Source organism: Anabrus simplex, chromosome 2, assembly GCF_040414725.1.
Source record: "Anabrus simplex isolate iqAnaSimp1 chromosome 2, ASM4041472v1, whole genome shotgun sequence".
Classification (NCBI taxonomy): Eukaryota; Metazoa; Arthropoda; class Insecta; order Orthoptera; family Tettigoniidae; genus Anabrus; species Anabrus simplex.
This window is the reverse complement of record NC_090266.1, coordinates 1,219,160,554-1,219,181,454: the sequence shown is the minus strand read 5'-3', so window position 1 is coordinate 1,219,181,454 and position 20,901 is coordinate 1,219,160,554. Positions and strand designations below refer to the sequence as shown.

The following is a 20,901-nucleotide window of genomic DNA, read 5'->3' as shown; positions in this document are numbered from 1 at the left end:
GCCTACAATATTGAAAGCGCATAACATTGATCAACAATAACATTACATTGACCATTGTGTGTGGTGATGTTCTTTGTCTCTTATGCTGCCTCTTAACTCCGATCGATGGGATTACTCCTGCGTACCGAGTATAACAGTCTGACTGAATATTGGCGGGAAATAGCCGGGGAGTTACAAAACTTTCTTCTTTAGCATTTCATTCCTCTGGTTCATACATTTTCTGATACTGCTGGTACGTAACTCACTGGTTCATCATAGTATTCCAGCTATTCGATCGCTACTCTGACGCACTGTTTTGAATGAGCAGTGTGCACTCTTAAGGCAGGCGCTTACGTAGTAGTAGTAGTAGTAGTAGTAGTAGTAGTAGTACCTGGTCTAGAATTACAATTGAGGCATATTTCAAATTATAGCACCACAATTCACTAAATAACACAAAATTCATCATGGAAAAGAGCTGTTTCTTAAAAAGAGCTTCTTCCTCTTCAGTTTTATTAAATTCTACATTCATTTTATATTTAAAAAATGGCTGTGAAGAGGGAGTTTCTCCTCTAGCTTGGAGGAAAAATTGCCTCCCAAGTCAGATAGATTTTTCCGCCGCCAGTGTAGTGAATTGAAATTTTCCGACTCATCGGGTACTCCTAGGAAACGGATAGTTTTTGCCCTGGGACTCTCCACTATTCGACCCCCCCCCCACCCGGTCGAAAAAAAGACTAAGAGTGTTCACGGATCACGGCTGTCTGCGGCTTGGTCAGTCCAGCTCTGGAACTTTGGACTGTTAGATCGGTTGTGTAGTCCTGTTCGTTAAACGTGAGAAAAAGTGTGGTTTTTCATTTGATCGAGTATTTCATGTGAAATCATTGCTTCTACTCGCACCATTCCTACTGACGTCATTGTAATGACCTATGTTCATTTCAGGTGGGAGAACCACTAAGACAGTCTTTCTGAGGATATAAAAAGGCAGATGGAGAACGAGTGTCTGCCATTATAATGCGATTCCCCAACCTGATTGTGAATGATGGTAGGCAAGCGGGCCCACCATTACAATGAAAATTCCCTAACCCAGTCTTCATAGGAGAGACGTTTGGTGATTTCTCCATCGCGTTTCTAGGGCAACGTTAAGAGCTATGCAATTTAATACAATCTTGCTCACATCGTGTACACTACCTAACCTATAATTCTGTATACAGTGTAGAATTCCGTAGCAAAACACGGGTACATCAGCTAGTCCCTGTTATATAAAGCCACAAGGCTAACTGACTCACTGACTGACATTAATGTTTGCCCACTTCCAGATGAGCTAGGAACTTGAAATTCGGCAGTGTGATAGCTATTAGGCTGCAACCCAAGGAAAAATGTCAAAAAGTTCAAATTTTTCATATTGAGCGCCCCCCCCCCCCCGCCCAATCAAAGTATCAGACTCAAATTTCATGTTAGACCCTTCCAGACGAAGTAGGAACTTAAAATTCGGCAACCTGATAGGTATTAGGCTGTAACTCGGGGGAAAATTCCAAAAAGTTCATTTTCATCATATTAAGCAACCCCCCCCCCGCCCAATGAAAATATCGGACTCAAATTTCGTGTTAGGCCCTTCCAGATGAACTAGAAAGTTGAAATTCTGCAATCTGTAAGCTGTAAGCCGGGGTGAAATTCCAAAACGTTCCAATTTTTCATATTTACCCGTATTCACCACCCAATCAAAATATCGGACTCTAATTTTGGGTTAGACCATTCCAGATGAGCTAGGAACTTGAAATTTGGCAATATTAGAGCTATTAGCCTGCAACCTACGGAAAAATTCAAAAAATTCAAATTTTAATTTTTGCCCCCATCCCCCCAAACAAAATGGCGGACGCCATGATGCAGTGCCCTACAAAATAAAAAATGTGGCAGTGCTCCAGCTCCAAGCCTGTAACCGACGTAGAAATTGCTAGAAGTTCAAATATTTAACATTTCACCCACTAAAAAAAATTCGAAATATTAAGCCAAATTTAATGACGGTGCAGACTTTCGTTTCGAGGTGTCTTGTGGCTGAACGGCAATCGCTATCAATAAACGGACTGCACTCTCAGCTCCTAAAATAAAGAGATCTACAACTTTGGTCCTATGACATTTTGTCGTATCTCGACCCCTTCTACCTCAGATTGAGCTTCATTTTCCCAGTATTGGAAAATTTTCTTAAATTTCCATAAATTACTTTACTGATTCACACACTCATAAGACAGATAGTTGCACGAAATTCGGCACGCTCCTTGGCACGACCATTGGCCATATGTAGACTGCCCATCATTATTCTAGCTGCCTTGAATGTATTGGAAAATGGATGGAATATGTGGAAACACTAGTCCAATTTCAGCATAATGTATGTTTCTCAAGCAATTTACGGTGAAGCCCATGGGGATACGACAAAACCTCAAATAACCAAAATTCTAGATCGTGTCATCGTCGACCAGCCTGCTAAGTTTCAAGACTGTAGCTGTCTGGTAAGTCGGCAAAATTATTTGTCAACTGGTGTTAAGCGGACGAAATTTGATATGGATTGAAAGGTTCACCCCTTTCTATGGTATAAATAGGCAAGGTACGACAAAATGCCTTAGACAGTACTGTAGGCGACTAAGGGCGGGTTCTACCATCTGCTGGTAAAATAGCTGGCAGCTGCCCGGGAGGTAAACTACCTGGAGGTGTAAATCGGCTGGTACATTGGCTTGCGTCCAACCACCTCCGTACAAGCGCTAGGTAGCTACCCGGAGCTAGATACCGATATACGAAGTTGGCTAGACTGATTTACAGCGACTTCTCGCTTTCGAGTGTGGTGCTATCTATCGTCAGATGCATGAAACTCATTTCGATTGTCTTATTTCCCTGTGCTTGCGTCTGCTGATTATCACCAAAAAGCCTAATAAGGGGAGTCTTAAGAGTTATGGACAACGATTTATGTCAAGCTTTCGTGATTTTAATCTATGATCTTCAATATCGATACCTAATTGGGATTAAAATCCTCGAGATTACATTTTCTTACGCCCGTATAACCTGTCAGGTAAGGCAGCGTGTTTGAAAAGTATTCTCGTAGAAGATTGATCAAGTCGCTCGCTCCGTAATAGAAGGTACGCAGGTTTTCATCGTATTTCTAATTTACATTTTAAAATGTGTTTTCGTTCCTGCCGTTGTTCTTAACTCTCATTTACGCGCTTCCATATACGTAGGGACTTTGAGCATTCTATCTGCAGGCTTCTGTGAATTGATTAAGTATCTCCACGATGCTCTATTTGCAACTAGTTCTGTGACCTCGTTTAGTTCCACGTCCTTACATTTATTGATAAAGCATTTCATTCTAATGTTTAACTTTATGAAGATAAAGTTGGAAGGTACTGTAAATGTAAAGAACTAATCGGGATAAATATCCATTCATAGGAAGAGGAATTCGGGAATGGAATATTTTCCAATTTCTTCGAAATAATTTACAAGAAGACTATGTAAACAACTAATAGGGAATCTGCTACCTGGGCGACAGTCCTATGTGTTATTAATCATAACGCCACTTTCTATAAGCAGCAAAAGCAATTTCCTAGTAGACATAATATTGTGGTTAAATATTTCAATGAAATATATTATTAACAAAAGAACGTATGAAAAGAGTCATACAGATTAACACAACGCTAATAATGAAAAAAAAAAAGATTCGTCATAATAAAGACTCGAACTTGTATACCTTGTATTAAAAAGTACGCGTGTTAGCCATTACGCTACGAGAACACTTGAAAAGTTAGTACCGAGCTCGATAGTTGCAGTCGCTTAAGTGCGGCCAGTATCCAGTATTTGGGAGATAGTAGGCTCAAACCCCACTGTCGGCAGCCCTGAAGATGGTTTTCCGTGGTTTCCCATTTTCACACCCGGCAAATGCTGGGGCTGTACCTTAGTTAAGGCCACGGCCGCTTCCTTCCCACTCCTAGCCCTTTCCTGTCCCATCGTCGCCATAAGACCTATCTGTGTCGGTACGACGTAAAGCAATTAGCAAAAAAAAAAAAAAGTTAGGATACATACAATAAGTTATACCTCGTGTCTGAAAACTGAAAAAGTACAAAATTAAAGCCCATTTGAAATTATTTCCAAATAGATTTTGATTTTATATCCTTTTAAAGTTTCTGTACGAATGCTTGACTTATAATATGTGTTACCTAAGCTACCGATGCGAGAGGCTGGTGTGACCGTTGCAACACAAGGGAAGCATTAATGTTCAAGATCCTGCAATACAATATCGGCCACTGTTACAGTATTATGCTTTTTTTTTTTTCAGTATACTAAGCTAATTTAAGTTGTATGTCACCAGAAGTACAGCTAATAATGTTCAACTCTCAAAACTTGTCCGGCAGGTAAAGTCTTATCGGGCCCTCGAAGTGGCCGATAAATTACGCGCCGGGTAACTACGATTTATGCTGCCGATAGCGCTACCTAGGGGTGGTCGAACGGAAACATTCTTTTACGCGGATGGCAAATTACGCGCTACTTTACCAGTAGGTGGTAGAACCGGCCCTAAAAGGGACGTCTTATGGCGCAATCCGTACCTCGATACGACTTACCGTTTGGCCGCAATAAATTTCCAAATGAAAGTCTGCACTATTTAGCGAGCACATTGACCGGCTCTATCCTATATCTTATATATAAAGCCACAAGGCTGACTGACTGACTCACTCACTCACTCACTCACTGACATTAATGTTTGCACACTTCCAGATGAGCTAGGAACTTGAAATTCGGCAATCTGATAGCTATTAGGCTGTAACCCAAGGGAAATACCAAAAGGTTCAAATTTTTAATATTTAGGCCCCCACCGAATCAAAATTTCGGACTCAAATTTTGTGATACACCCTTCCGCCCAATCAAATTATCGGACTCAAAATTCATGTTAGACCCTTCCAGCCGGCGAGATGATACCTATTAGGCTGTAACAAGGAAAAATTTCGGAATGTTCAAATTTTTCATATTTAGCCCCCCCCCCCTCCGCCGCTCAATCAAATTATCGGACTCAAATTTTGTGTTGGACCCTTCCGGCCTGCAATCTGTTACCTATTAGGCTGTAACCCAAGGAATAATTCCAAAAAGGTCGAATATTTCATAATTAGCCCCCCTTCCAACTGAATCAAAATATCGGACTCAAATATCGGGTTAGATCCTACCGTTCCGGATGAGCTAGAAACTTGAAATTTGGCAGTCTGATAGCTATTATTCTATAACCCAAGGACAAATTCCAAAAAGTTCAAATTTTTCATATTTAGCCCCCCCCCCCACCGAATCAATATATTTTACTCAAATTTCGGGTTGGACCCTTCCAGATGAGCTAGGAACTTGAAATTCGGCAGTCTGATAGCTATTAGGCTGCAGCCCAAGGAAAAATTCCAGAAAGTTCAATTTTTTCATATTTAGCATCCTCCTCGCCCAATCAAAATCCTCTGCCCCCTCCCCCAAGCAATATGGCGGACGCCATAGTGCAGTGCCCTACAAAATTAAAATTTGGCAATGCTCTAGCTCCAAGCCTGTATCCGACGTAGAAATTGCATAAGTTCGTTTTTAATATCTTACCCACTAAAAAAATCGAATTATGAAGCCAAATTTAATTACTATGCAGACTTTCGTTTCGAGCCATCTTGTGGCTGAACGGTAATTGCTATCATAAATGGATTGCACTTTCTGATGTTAAAATGAAGTGATCTACAACTTTGGTCGTAAGACTTCTTGTCGTATCTCGACCCTTTCTACCTTAGACTGAGCTTCATTTTCCTGGTTTTGGTCAATTTTGTTCAACCTCCATAATTTATTTTTTTGATTCACACACTCATAGGACATATATATACAGGAAATTCGGCAGTCTGATAGCTATTAGGCTGGAACCCATGGAAGTTTTCAAAAACGTTCAAATTTTTCATAGTTAGGCCCCTCCCCCCCCCCCCCCCCCCCGCCGAATCAAAATATCGGACTCAAATTTCATGTTAGACCCTTCCACATGAACTAGAAGGTTGAAATTTGTCAGTTTGATAGATATTGGGCTGTAGTAAGCGAAGGAAAAATTCCAACACACTCCAATTTTCACATTTACTCCCCACCCAATCAAAGTATCGGACTCAAATTTCAGGTTAGACCATTCCAGATGTGCTAGGAACTTGAAATTTGGCAGTATTATGGCTATTAGCCTGCAACCTACGGACAAATTCCAAATATGGGCTGTGCCATCTGTGTTTGTTGCTTTTCCAAAGTACCTACAAATAAAATTAAAGATTAGAGTCTCTTCATTTTAGCCATTTGATGTGAGAAATATGTCAAAATACATATTTATACGGCAAGCCTACAATTTTTTAAATTTATTTTACAGGAGAGGAGAATCCTTAAAATCACAAAGACTGTGGAAATGCCTTCATTAGACTCTTCTACAGCAGTTCAGGAAGTACCTGTTGTGGAAAAATCTATCTGTAATAAAAGTGCAGAAACATGTTTTAGTGCCCAAATAGATCATATGAAAACCAAAGAAATTGCACAGAAAGAAAATAAAATTATTGCACCAGAAAAAGAGGTGAATGAAGAAAAAGGTTGCTGAACTAAGTACTGTTGTAGATAGTCTTAAAAAGAAGGCTCTGATAGATACTGAGTACTGTGACATGTTAAGTGGTTTGTCAGATACCTCATTGTGTTTGTATAAACAACAAGAAGATAAGGCTTTATGTAACAAAGTGCAAAAGCTGTAAGCATTTGCCATATTCATTTGTGAGAAACACTTTGACACTTGTCTTCCACACCCTAGAACATTATCTCGATGGTATCAAATCCTGGGTTCTGTGCTGAAGCTTTTCAGGCACTTAAATCATACACAGGAACTAAGATTTGTGCACTTTTATTTGATTCCATGGCTATAAGGAAACATTTGGAATGGGATGGCAATAAATTCCATGGGTCTGTAAATGTTGGGATTAATAATGTAGATGACTCAGCACCATTAGCTTCAGAAGCCTTAGTTTTTCACTTAGTATTTGTGAAGTTCTGTTTGCACATCCATACGCAACACAAGTTGGCATTTTAAAATCATAACACAAACTTCCTTTATTTACTTCACACGTGGTGCACTGCTCACACACTTACACTAACTGGTCTCCAATGTTATGGTACAAGCAACATGGCGGCACATTGCCTACTCTGTTATTCTGTGCTCGGTGGTCCTGACTGACTGGCTGAATCGAATTCAGCCAAAACTACTTGACATAAAGAAATGAAATTTTGGTGATACATTTAAATTACAGTGTAGGTGCTCACTAAGGGGGTGAAAAGCGGGATGAACTTTTAAATGAGCATATCTATATCTCAAAAACTTAAAAGTTTACAGACGTAAAAAGTGGTATTTGGAATCTCCTTTAAGGATAAAGAAACACATATTTTTTGTTTTCGGAAAATTCCTTTAAGAGGGGTGAAAAAAGTGAAAAGGGGGTTGAATAACTTTTATGAGGATACTTATTTCTCAAAAACAGAAGATGTTGCAGATATGAAAATTGGTATTTGAAATCTCCGTTAAAAGTAAAAAGCACATATTTTTTGTTTTTGGAAAATCCAATTAATGGGGGATGAACCAAGAGTGACAGACGGGGTGAATTTTTAGAAAAAATATCTCTACCATATATCTCAGAAACGTAACATGTTACAGACGTAAAACTTGGTACCGTATTTGGAATCTCCTGTAAAACTAAAGAAACATAGATAATTTGTTTTCTTAAAATCCACTTAAGGAGGGCTGAAAGAATTGAAAAATTAGTTGAATTATTTGAGTGAGGATACTTATATCTCAAAATCTAAAGATGTTGCAAACGTGAAAATTGGTATTTGGAATCTACTTTAAAAATAAAGGAACACACATATCAATTTAAGGGGGGGGGGGTGAAAATTAGTTGAATTTCTATTTTGAGGACACACACATCTCACAAACTGAAGATGTTACAGTCATGATAATTGATATTTGGAAGCTCCTTTATTTATAAAGAAACACTTTTTCCTTTCAGAAATTTCACTTAAATGGGGAGGGTGAAAGGAAGTGAAAGAATTGAATTCTTTTTATGTGGATACTTATACCTCAAAAACTGAAGGTTACAGACGTGAAAACTCGTATGGGAATCTCCTTTAAAAGTTAAGAAACACGCATTTGGGGGCGGGCTGATCAGTCGAGGGGGAGGGGGTGAGGATACTTATAGCTCAAAAAATAAAGATGTTACAGATTAGAAAATTGGTGTTTGGAATCTCTTTAAGAATAAAAAGCACTTCTTCTTTTGTTTTCAAAAATCCAATTAATCGGGATGAAAGAATTGAAAAATTAATTGAATTATTTGTATGAGGATACTTATGAAAGCTAAAGATGTTAAAGATGTGAAAATTTGTATTTGGAATCTCCTTTAAAAATAAAGAAACGCATATTTTTTTTTGTTGTGGGGGGGGGGAGAGTGATAAAGGGGTTGAATTATTTTTATGGGGATACTTATATCTCAAAAACTGAAGATGTTACAAATGTGGAAATAGAGTTTTGGAATCTACTTTACAAATTTTTTTTTTTTTTTTAACTTGAGAGAAGACTGCTTCTCACTTGTACAGTTCTATGTCACATGGTCATCTTAGCCCCAAAAGGCAATACCACAAACATTGTTTACAAAGAATTGGAAGATTATCAGAGAGTAAGGATAATCACTACTCTAAAAGAATAGTTGTTGAGGGCATGATATATTATGATCAACTGACCAAGGGAGAAGTTACAATTTACAAGTATTGTGGGACTGTAGGAAATAACATTTCACTAATCTTGTGCTGTAACTGTGTTCTGTCTGTTTACCTTAGGCTGATGCCTCTAGCTTTTGGTATCATATTACAGCCCAAGAATCTTTGCAGTATGTTGAAGATTGGATGATGTTATATTATCTTATTTTTCTTTGCAGTTCCTGATGGACAAGCATCGTTGGAATCTGGCGACGGCAGCGAAGGTCGACCAGACACGCTTACGTTGTCGGAACTTCCCGAGCCTCCCATCCCGGTGTCGGAGATAGGCCCGATCCCTCCTCCTCCCATGTTCAGTTCCCCTAGTCCTACACTGTTACTCCGACAGGGTCCTCCGGGAGCGGGAATCGCAGCAGGTAGCGGTGTTCACAATGCTGTCCCACTGGACCTCTCGGACTTCCTCTACGAAGGTATTTTAGCTCTGTTCATTCAGCACCTCTTGGGACTGACATTACCAACAAAGACCAGCAGTAGGTTTAGATAGGCAGCTGACTACTTTTCTGTAATTTAATTATTCCCAGAAAAACTGATGTTTCCAATCTGGGATAATTCCATGTAACGCTAGTGACAAATTCAGGCATGTTAGACACATTTCAAAGTAAAAAAATAAATAAATATGTAAGCCTTCTTCTTCTTCTTCTTCTTCTTCTTCTTCTTCTTCTTCTTCTTCTTCTTCTTCTTCTTCTTCTTCTTCTTCTTCTCCTTCTTCCTGATACGTATCTGCTTTTTTCCCCACATTCTATTGTTCATCACTCTCTGCCACTGTAGTCCTCTCCGATTTACGCCATCCTCCACGTGATCCCTCCATCTTGTTCGTGGTCTTTCAGTTGGTCTTCTTCCAGATTCTGTCCATTCCAGAGCTCTTCTTGGTAATCCTTCTTGTCCCATTCTTTTGACATGGCTGAACCATTTCAGCCAATTTCTCTCCATAGTTTCTTTTAGAGGGTGGATCTGTAGCGTGTTTCCCTTGCAGAAAGCTCATCTCTGTTTCTTGTAATCTACTTAGATCTTTTTTTTGACCAAGTCCAACATTCTGATCCATAGGTCAATATTGGCAAATAATATGATTTGTATATCATGATTTTTTGCTTTGATAGGTACTTTCCAATTTCTAATTATGTCTGATACACAGTAATAAAATTCTGAGCAATTTCCTATCCTCTCTGAAATTTCTTCCTTGATGTTTCCTTTCCCAGTTAGCTTACCTCCTAGGTATTTAAAAGCATCTACTTCTTAAAGAATTTTTCCATTACATCTAACATCCCTTTTTTTTTTTTTTTAATTGTTTTGTTTTGTTTTGTTTTGTTTTGTTTTGCTTTCTCTACTGATTTTCATTACCTCACTTTTCGTTGAATGTATTTCCATGCCTACTTCTTCAATTGCCCTCTGCCAGGTATTTAGTTGTTCTTCCAATTTTTGTTCATTTTCTTCCCATATCATTATATCATCTGCATATGCTATGACTTTCATATCATTTGCTGTTGACCCTTGGCGAACTTTCCTCATAATGTTGTCCATCACTATATTAAAGAGCACTGGTGAAAGTACACTTCCTTGTTGAACTCCTCTGTCTGTTCTAAACCATTCTGATTTTTTGCCATCTGTAATACCTAACACAGTTCAGACATTTTTTATACATGTTTAATTCTGAATTGCATTTCTCTTGACGATTCCATTCTATTCAGCCCTTGACATATCTCTTCTTTTCTAACCGTGTCATAAGCCTTTTGTATTTCTATGAATGCAACTGTGATGTCTTTCCGTAATTCCCATTTCTTTTCTACTACTTGTCTAGCTGTAAATATGGAATCAATAGTTTATCTTCCAGGTCTAAATCCTTGTTGTTCATCTCTTAATTGTGAAGCTATCTTGTTCTTGATTTTTTGTAAGATTATCTGTTCATAAATCTTCATGCAATGACAGTAATGCTATTCCTCTGCAGTTCTCACAAAGTGCCTTATTACCTTTTTTAAAACAGGCACAATAATTGCCCTTGTCCAATCATCAGGAATCTCTCCGTCAGTTCATACCATCTTCATCATTCTATACAGCCACTGCATTCCAGTAGGTCCTGCTGCATTAATCATTTCCAGTGTGATGTCATCTACTCCAGGAGCTTTGCCATTGTTCATTTCTAATACAGCTTTTTTTTCATCCGACATTTGTAGTTCTTTTCCTATGTCGTCTGATCATTTATTCGTCCCTTCCACTGTAATGGTGATATTTATTTTATCTTCATCTATTTCCTTGGGTTCATTTGTTTCATTTTGTCCTTCATATAGATTTTGGAAGTATTCTTTCCATACTTTCAAAACTTCTTTTTCTTCCCACACAGGTTTTCCATCTTTGTTGATGACTGTTGATGTATTTTCTTTTTGCTTTCTTCAGTTACCTAATATGCGGTATAATATTTTCTTGTCATTCTTATATCTCTTCTATCTTCTCTCTCTTCTATCTATCTTCTATCTTGCTACCCTTGTCTGTATGTGTCTGTATTTCAGACAGTAGTTAAACATCGAGCTCAAAAATCTCCATTCTCTTGCCTACTATATTTCTGCTGCACTTTTGTGAGAAATAACGAATTGAAGTAGAAAATCATGTTATAGCTTCCTGAAGTAATAGAATTGAGTGAAATGAGCTCCAGGAAGAAATTACTGCTGCAGAATGTGACGTCTTGGGACAGACATTTAGTTTATCTGTTATTTATAGAATTGTTGTATTTCTCCATGCTATTGTTCTTTGAATTTAAGTTCGTTGATTGGTTTCACATTACTTTCTCAATTCATAAACAAAAATGGATATTTTTTACATATTTCCAGTTAGAGTAGGACATTTCTTACCCTGCCAAAGAAATATCCATAAGTGTTCGTTTGCATTGTCCATAAAAAGTACAAAAAATTGTGAAATTGTGATTACAGTTTATTGATGTAATTCAAAGACCAAATCATATGCCAACTTTTTTATTATTATTTTGGACCAAGGAAATGTTATACCTTCTAGCTCAGCAAACTGAAGCTCGTACGTGTTATATTATATCCATCTGTAGTCCTACACTGATACTCTGACGAGGTCGTTCACTGGATCTTTTGGACTTCCTCTACAAAGACTTAAACTATAACAAGTTGCATACTTTGTAAAAGACTTTCAGTAGCCACATAAATTGGCAAAATCATTACATTGATGCAAAATACAAAAGCAGTATTGTAGTTTTGTGTGATTTCACATACGTCTTGCTCTTTGTGTAAATATGAACAGTCGTCAGGAAAGAAGGTAGAACCTCACTTGGACTGATACTTGTCACGAGCAGTAAGCACACAAGACATCAGAGGCAACATGGAAAGTGCGCTGAATGGCCCATCATTTAGGACATACTTGAAGGCAGCCAGGAGGGAGGATTGTATGATAGTCATACAGACACAAGCTCCACTAGCGCACCTTATCTCTAGGCCTACTATCATTATTTCCAGACACCTAGCCCATGTAAAATGATCTCTAACGCTTGGACATAGGTTTTTTTTTTTAAAATTAAAAAGTTGCCTATCTGCTTATTCAGGCTGCTGAAAGTAATTTTGAATAAATGCATTTATAAAGTATCTGAAAAAGAAAACATATGGCAGCAGAATTACACCTGAAAAGGAAAGAACACAATTTATTTTTCAGATAGTTTATAAATGAAGGGTACATGGGGAAAAAAGGGGAATGTCAGTGTAAAACAAAAAATGAATTAACACTACCCATATATACTTTATGGTGAGGAGAATAGTTTACAACCAAGTAAAGGGAATTGTCACGGAAATATAACAAGTTTAAGAATACATGTACAATTGATGAAAGGGGAATGTCACTACAGAACAAGAAACAAAGGGGGAATGTCAGTTTGTTATGTGACAATAGCGATGGATTTCCAAAAGAATTTATGCATACTTAATTTATCCACTAATGACGTGATTACCGTAGACAGCTGTCACTGTTTCCCTTCAATATACATGTTTTGTCTAGTGGACACTCGGTATTCTATACATACCCAGAGACAGTTGCACATAAAGCAGCAGATGAAGTGTGTTCTGTGTTACATCATTTTATATTTTGTGAACTTGGGGACGAGATAAAACACCTGACAATCTTATGTGATTCTGCATGTGGACAGAACAAGAACTGGACTGTTTTCAGATTTCTCCACTTTATAGTACATCATGCCAAACGCCTCGAGTCTGTGAAAATAGTATTTCCAATTCGTGGGCACTCGTACTTAGAGTGCGATTGAAACATGGCACTAATTAATCAGAAATTTGCAGCTGAAACTCCAGAAGACTGGGTGGATCATTTTAGAAGTGCCAGAATTATGCCCTTCCCTTTCCATGTAATTGAAGTTGATCAACCAATGATTCGTCCGTGGACCAAGTTTTTTATTCCCTTGTACAGAAAAGTTTGCTCTTTTAAAACAAGACCTATAAGGAAACTTGTCATCTCCATTGAGCATCCACGATTCATGGAATGCAGAAACAGTTAGAATGACCATTGGGAACGACCTGTTGTAAATGTTCCAAAATCAATTCCACACTTACCAGAAACACCAGTTATTGAGTTTGTTCTTCCAGAGGCATCTTATGAACATAAGTGCAAGAGTCAGTGTACATGAAGTTGCTCTACATTTGCAAACATGCTGGCAAGATTGAGATTTGAAATATGTAATTTATTTCTATTTTAGGTTTACATCCAATCTCTACAGCAAAATTTTCTGATCTGCACGTCTTAAGATCAGAGGGAAGATCGTTCATTGATACACTTTCTCACTATTAATTGACAGGTTATTTGTTAGGTTTTGTTAAAAGTGACATTCCCCTTTATTTCCATGATAATGTGTTCATAAGACTGACATTCGCCTTTATTTTCGTGACATTAGGCTAACGTTACATAATATGTACATGTATTATTGTAGACAGTATTAATGGTTGAAACTCGCAGTTTGTAGAAGATATGACATTCCCCCTTTTTCTCGTGTACCCTTCAATTGCAGACTGAAGAACCTACATCCAGTGAGACGAACCTTGTTTAGACTAGTGTCAGCTTGCGTTTCAACACTTCCTTGTCACCCTTGCTCACAATTTGATGCAGAACTTGCAACAACTTTGGTGGGCACATCTGCCTTCCATTTGATTACGTCGCCGGTCGTGTCGAGTACGAGGTGGTCTTGTTCTGCTCCACGTGCTCCTCCTGCTCTGTGCTACTACGCCAATGAAATGTTGTTTACTTCTTGGAGTACAAATTGAGTAGGTCTGAACTTGTTCCACCGTGTGTGGATTAAGCCCGAGGCACTTTACAAATCGCCGTCGTTGAAATTAAAGAAGCAAGGGGTTCTCAAGCTGCACAGCACCCCCTGATGCTCTGTGGTGGTTGGTAGCGTGTAAATGTACCGAGCTGTAGTTGGCCACTATACGGACCATTCACCCCAGGAGCTGGACCGTTCCTTTTGTTATGACTGTGTACAATTGCATCTTCTGACTGAGAAAACAAGCATATATTGACAAATACGCTGAGGATTTAACATTACAAGGCAAACCTGCAGTCTCGCTGATAATAGGAGTAACATTATTACATGTTCTGAAGTAAACTTGTAAAACAGATTTCACACACTTCCTAGGCACTAGCGCATTATAATAGATAGGTGCGTTTCAGTGCTTTTAGAATGCATTTTGCTACAAATTACTGTAAACACTGCTTGTCACTTTCCTAATATAATAGAACTATAGAGGCTTACAGGGTGTCTCCTATAAACTAAGACGCTGCTTGTACTCTGCACTACAGCACTTGCCTTGTCGCGTGGGTCTGCCCCGCTTTTAAGCATGTATACAATCTTATATGAAATCCTACCTTATAAAAGATGCTGGATTCTTCCTGGATTATACAGACGTTGTATCACGTAACCACATTCTGGCTGACACGAGCGAGGTCTGCCACTGTAATGTTTCTGATTTCGTTCGTAATGTTTTCTTTCAGTTCCTCCAGTGTGTGAGGATTTGTTCGATACACTCTTTCTTTCAGTTTACCCCACAAGTAAAAATCTCGCACTGTTAGATCTGGAGAATGAGGGGGAAATAGATCAGCATCAATCGCTCTCTTTGCGAACACTTCCGAGATTGTAAGAAGGGAAACTTCTTTCGTGTGAGCAGGGGCTGAATCTTGCTGAAACCACTCCTGCAGTTTTTCTTGTTACGTTAACCGAGAAGAGAACGGTGTCACAATGTAATCTGGCTCTGAATTTTCTGTCGTCTCTAAAAAAATAGGCCCAGTTATTCGTCTTGCACTAACAGCACACCAATCACCAATCTTCCTAACATAATGAGGGACTATTAGGATTTTCTGAACATCAATAGCAAGAGTTATGACTGTTCCCATAACAAATAAGATGGAACCAGACTTGCAAGGGTAACTCTCTCGACACAGCCGCGATTCAGAGCAGCAATTGATGCTCATGCAGGCTGCTTGCAAGGACAATAACAATGCGTGCAGCTTACGCATCGCAGAGTAAAAACACCGCTTCGACGGGCTTGGTGATTCTTCTTGTCTCCTTTTAGCCCTTTGCTTGCTTTGCTTTTATCAACACAAAAGTTTTGAATTTATTTCTTATTATAAGGAACATTGAACTTCAGTAAGTTCTCTTTGAACACATGAAATACATCTTATTGCCACTCCACGACAATACAAATTGTACCCATTAAAGAGTCGCTCTTGCCTCCCAATTCCAGAAATTGTGTTTTCTTTCAAGCTGGTAGTTCTTTAGAGGTTTTAAATGAATGCCGGTGTGTAGTTTTTGGTGTCTGTATCCATTATTGAGAATTTCCATTATTTAGGAGTAACTACATTATTAAAACCATATATTTTTGCTGGGGAATTGAAAAAAAAAAATCCATTATATACAGGTGTCCGCTATTCAGAGTTATCTCATTATGACAACTTTCAGTGTCTGGTACTGAGATACTGAAACTAGTGCTGTGCCATGAAATCTTAATCTGCCTTAATTTTTATTCTTTGAAACATAATTTTTATTAAATAACTAGCACTTTGCCCGCGGCTTCGCTCGCGTCATACCTCAGTTAAGTTCTATTATATTTTTTATTTCAAATTTTCTTTTGAAGGTCACCGAATCAATCCCATGCGTTCATCAACTTCCGTAAGAAATGTAAGACGTAAATGATGTGTTTTCCCGTCCCAGCTTCGGCTGGAATTGAAAAGTTTCACGTGTATTCAGAGTTTGCTATTAAATGACATAAAATTCCCTGTGATCTTGAAATATAAATATATTAATATTTTACATACTTTGTTTGTAACAATTTCTTTGCCTGCTTTATGTTTGGAATGAAACAAAAATGAAATATTAAAGATATGAGTGAGCTTATTTAAATTGTCTTAATCTTAAAAGTTAATTTTGAATTATGAAATAAAAATACAGAGTTCAAATACAAATATTTGCTATTGAAATAAATTATAATTTTAAAGATTTAAAGAAACAAATTATAATTAAATATATCTAAAACCTAAGCATCAAATAACTTAAATATCTTTAGAAAACATGAACTTTAATATACGTAATCAAGGAATAAGTAACGTAAAATCGTACTATCACATAAAAAGAAATAAAAGAAGAATTTTAAATATAATTATTCAGTTTAGAACTTCTTTATATAAAATATTGGCAGTTGGTGCCAAAAGGATTAAGCTACTTGGAGAACTTACTCTGGAACAGTCAACATAAAATTGTCCGTGGGGAAAAACAGTCTTCGCGCAGTTCGATTTTATGGATCATTGTACCAATGGTTATCAAGCTGTTGTCTTCGTAATTCTTTTCAGGATCGTAAGACATCCCGGAGCGAAACTTAATTATGTTGCTCATATCGTGTTTGAATTGTCCTGTGATTTTCGTGATTATTTTGGTGGTATGTAGCTGCCGCTGCTCTATGTACATCGGGATTATTTTTCTGGTATGTCGATGCCGCTGCTTTCGCCTAGACTGTTTTACCAGTTGTGCGGATGAAATAATTCCTGTAAACTGTAAGCGGCTGCATAACTTACTAACAAAGGGGTAATAATTCTCCTTGATAAAACAATACCCCTGTGTTAAAAAAAAAGCCGCCAATGGTCAGATTCGAACCTGCAGTCTTGAAGTCTGCAACCTGTTGACTTAACCGTTGCGCTAACAGCGATGCATAGAGCAGCTACTCATTAATTCACTCACAAATATTCTTATATGTATTTTATGTATTATATGTATTTTATTTTCATTAAGGACTTGGTTGATTACCGTCTTGAAATACACGGAAGCGGAGTTAATTAGCACATACTATTATATGTTGGAAAGTGCCGCGGTCATTTTGGATTGGCAAAAGCCAAAATTCATGTGCACAAGGGAATTATTTCATGTGTAAAATCTTGAAAAGAAAATATTTCCGTTGACTTTTTAAGAAATGCAAGATGTTTTCTGTACTATTGAGACTATTTCGAAGATTGAATGAATATATATGTACAATATTTTTCACAAAAACGGAGATATTGAACACAAATGTAAAACCACATTTCACCCCTTTTCACCCCTTTAAAATTGGAATTCTAGAACTTTCTTTTAAAATAGTATTTATGCTATAAGAAGAGAAATATTTGAATGAATATAAGTACAATATTTTTTCACAAAAATGGAGATATTAACAAAAATATAAAATCACATTTCACCCCTTTACACCCATTTAAAATAGGAATTTTGGTAAATCCTTTCTTAGTGCGCATCTACACTACGGTAGGAACATGTCCTCAAATTTTGATGCAATTATCTCCAGCAGGTTTTGCTGTGCATTGATTGTCAGTCAGTCAGTCAGTCAGTCAGTCAGTCAGGACATCTTGTTTTTATTAAATAATTATCATCTACTCATAATAATGTGGAAACAAATCAAAACACTCTACCGTACTTTTCCTCACTTAGATTCTTTCATTATACTGAAATGGTTTTTCTTGTTTGATCCAGATGTTCCTGAAACTTTCAAACATTGTGTTTATGTGGTTTCTGGGATTTTAGTAATAACGTATTATGAGCTTTAAGTAATAACCTTCCCAGGTTTTGCACAAAGGGACAGCAGGATAATATGCCTACATTTTCATAAGAAATGTGAAAAATACCTTTTCTTAAGAGACAAGCATATGTCATTTCTACTTACCTCAAAAATCTTCTTGTCGGTATCCAAAAACATAAAAGTACTGAAATATGACATTTTAATTATGTTATAAATATAGAGATTATAGAATTAAATTTTGTGGTATTTATTTAGGAATGATAAGTTGCAAAACCTTCATTCAGAAAGAATTGTGAACATGCCAAAATAAATTAATATTACAAAGTAAAGCTGGCATTAACTGTGGATATCAAGTAATTCATGTTTTTTCACAAATCTTTTCACTTTGCATGAAAAGAGACAAAACAGCTGACCAGGAGGGGTCCTTGTGGTTGCTTTCTTTTGGCACATCACTTGCTTTGTCTTGTCCATATGAATGTTCTCATCCATTATACTTGGACTCAAGTTTTGATACAATGGAAGGCCTTCCTTTGCTGGTTACAACCGGTTTGTTTGAATCCAGAATAGCCATAATAACGCATCACCAAAAATATAGTTGTTCTGTATTCTCCTCTACGAATCAGCGACATCTGCGAGGTGAAGTACGATTTCTTCCCTCTGATGGACGTCCGATATGACTGTTGTATGGTTGAGTCTCTTCTCCCTTGAAAACTGTCCAACTTGCCTCTTCACCATTTGACGAGGAGGAGTATTCACCCTGTTATATGCTTACCTAAAATTTTATCTGACCAGGCTTGATATCCCTCTTTTCTCCTTCTTTATCTTTTCAGCAGGATACAGGGTAAACTTTTTATCGCATTGTTCCCATCGCTCCAATACCTCTTTCCTTCTGCTCTGACAAGAATTCGACACTGTGAACAAATTGTCAAAGTAAAAGCACATTATCAAACAGCTGATCAGCATAGGTCATGACCACTCCATATCCAACACCTCAGTCTGTATATGTCTCATTGCCATTACTGGAACCACCACAACAGAACTTGAAGCTTTCGTAGAAAAATAAAATAAATGTGTTAGGAGATGCATATTTATTTTTATACAGTAATATGCTGGAGGAAGTTCAGGAACAGGCAAACATATGGAATGAAGTGATTGAAGAATGGGGTATGGAAAAGAGCAAAAGGAGGACCGAAGGGAGTGTAACCACCTCAGTACCGTAGAAGTGTGATCTGACACAGGGCAATGCAACTACTACTTTCTACCAATTTCTATATATAAAATAACATGTCCTGACTGACTGACTGACCGACCGACTGATTCATCATCTGATATAGATGTAGATTCCCATAGGGAATCTGAAATATTTGTCCCGAATGAGTAAATTTATAATACCAATATAAATGGTCCGTTATTGGACATTATAAATTTTCCAGCTAACTCATTCCTGGTTGCCAGCGTTTTGCCCTCATGTGCTAGGTCGGGCTCATCGGTTGGTACCTAGCACATCCACCAAGACGCTGGCTAGTGCATCATCACATATAATCTAGAATTGATTGTATACAAATGCAGATCATTGTGATAGAAAGGAGATATTTTTGTGACATTTTTTTTTTTGTTTTTTGGACTCAATTTCTAAGTGTTAGATTCTTCAGCCTGCCAAAACTAATTTTGAATAAATAAATTTATTAAGTGCATGAAAAGGAAAACCTATGGTAACAGTGTTACATGACATGCTTTGTTCTTGAAAGAGCATCACCACACCCAAAAATATGTTTTAATTGTGTTTAAATCCTTAAAAAGCCAACATTTGGAACTTATCTTAATGCAATACTGTCATACCCCAACATACCAAAAGAAAAGCGTTTCAAGATGAGAAGCAAGAAATAAGCAATCTGTTCATGTTGAACAACAAGATATATTAGCTATGAGTTCAAAATAATAGCGAACATACTCTTAAATAGCATTGAGAACAAACTCTTAACCGACCAACATGCCAAAGGAATAATGCACTGGAACAGATATGTGGACGATGTAAAATCCGTGCATGATAATGATGTCACAAATGTAGACACGCAGCAATCAAGTTCACGATGGAACTGGAAACAAACGGGACGATCAACATTCTGGACATCACAATCAGTACAAAATAAGATATACAGGAAACCTATTTAAATATCACACACAACAAACATCATTTCCAATCGCTCAACCTCACACAAATTAGCAGAATGAACGTGATGATACGCAGAGACCAAACTAATTTTAACGATGAAATACAAATAATATGGCCATTTTCTCCACACAGTGGACTGACTACTAAAAAAATACAATGGAAAAACAAAAACAAACCCCTGTCCAAAAACAAGTTGTAGGGTTCTTAATTTCATGAATAAAAACACCTACAAAATAGCTAACGTATTAAAAAAGGAAAGATTAAAAATAGTATTCAGAACAAACAATGTATTACAAAAACAAATTGGTAAATATAATCTAAACAAAGAGACCCATTTATAAACTTCAATGTCAAGAAACACGTTCTTCAGCCAGATGAAACCTACGTAACTTCCACATGTTGTACAAAGAAAACAAAAACAGATAGATACAACAGGCGCTCTGCCTTCAGCGAACACACATCACTTCACACACATCAACACAGATCTAAATATTTTACACATGGGAAATAAAAGCAAATCAATGAATTTTAAAGTTATCAAGAATTAATAAGCAGAAAAGCTAACCAAGCTAACCTCAATGACCACACACATTTAAAAATTCACCCCTATTTGCACAGTACCGTACTTAATTTCTGAACAACATTCCACACATTTTGCATTAGCACTTAATGAAAACCTCAAGAGGCTACACTTAACTCAAAGGTCTGGGATGTGGGTTAGGATATGCTTATCTGTAGTAAATTCTCTGAATTTACACAGCATCTTCGCCACTCCAGACATTTTATTACATTATCATTTATCAATAAAAGTAATGTCTTACAAGATACACTTTAATTCAGTTCATACTTTGGTCAGTCAAATCATTAGCATAAATTGAA

At 37.3% G+C, this 20,901-nt stretch overlaps 1 protein-coding gene across 4 annotated transcripts in view; it reads left to right on the top strand.

Moving 5' to 3' along the window:
• LOC136864808 (phosphatase and actin regulator 2) overlaps positions 1-20,901 on the top strand; it is a 1,136,936-nt gene that overhangs the window by 1,015,407 nt on the left and 100,628 nt on the right. For all 4 annotated transcript variants that reach the window (XM_067142230.2, XM_067142231.2, XM_067142232.2 and 1 more), the window contains one exon: positions 8,952-9,200. In XM_067142230.2, coding sequence (XP_066998331.2) covers positions 8,952-9,200 — 249 coding nt within the window. The remainder of the gene's footprint in view (positions 1-8,951; positions 9,201-20,901) is intronic.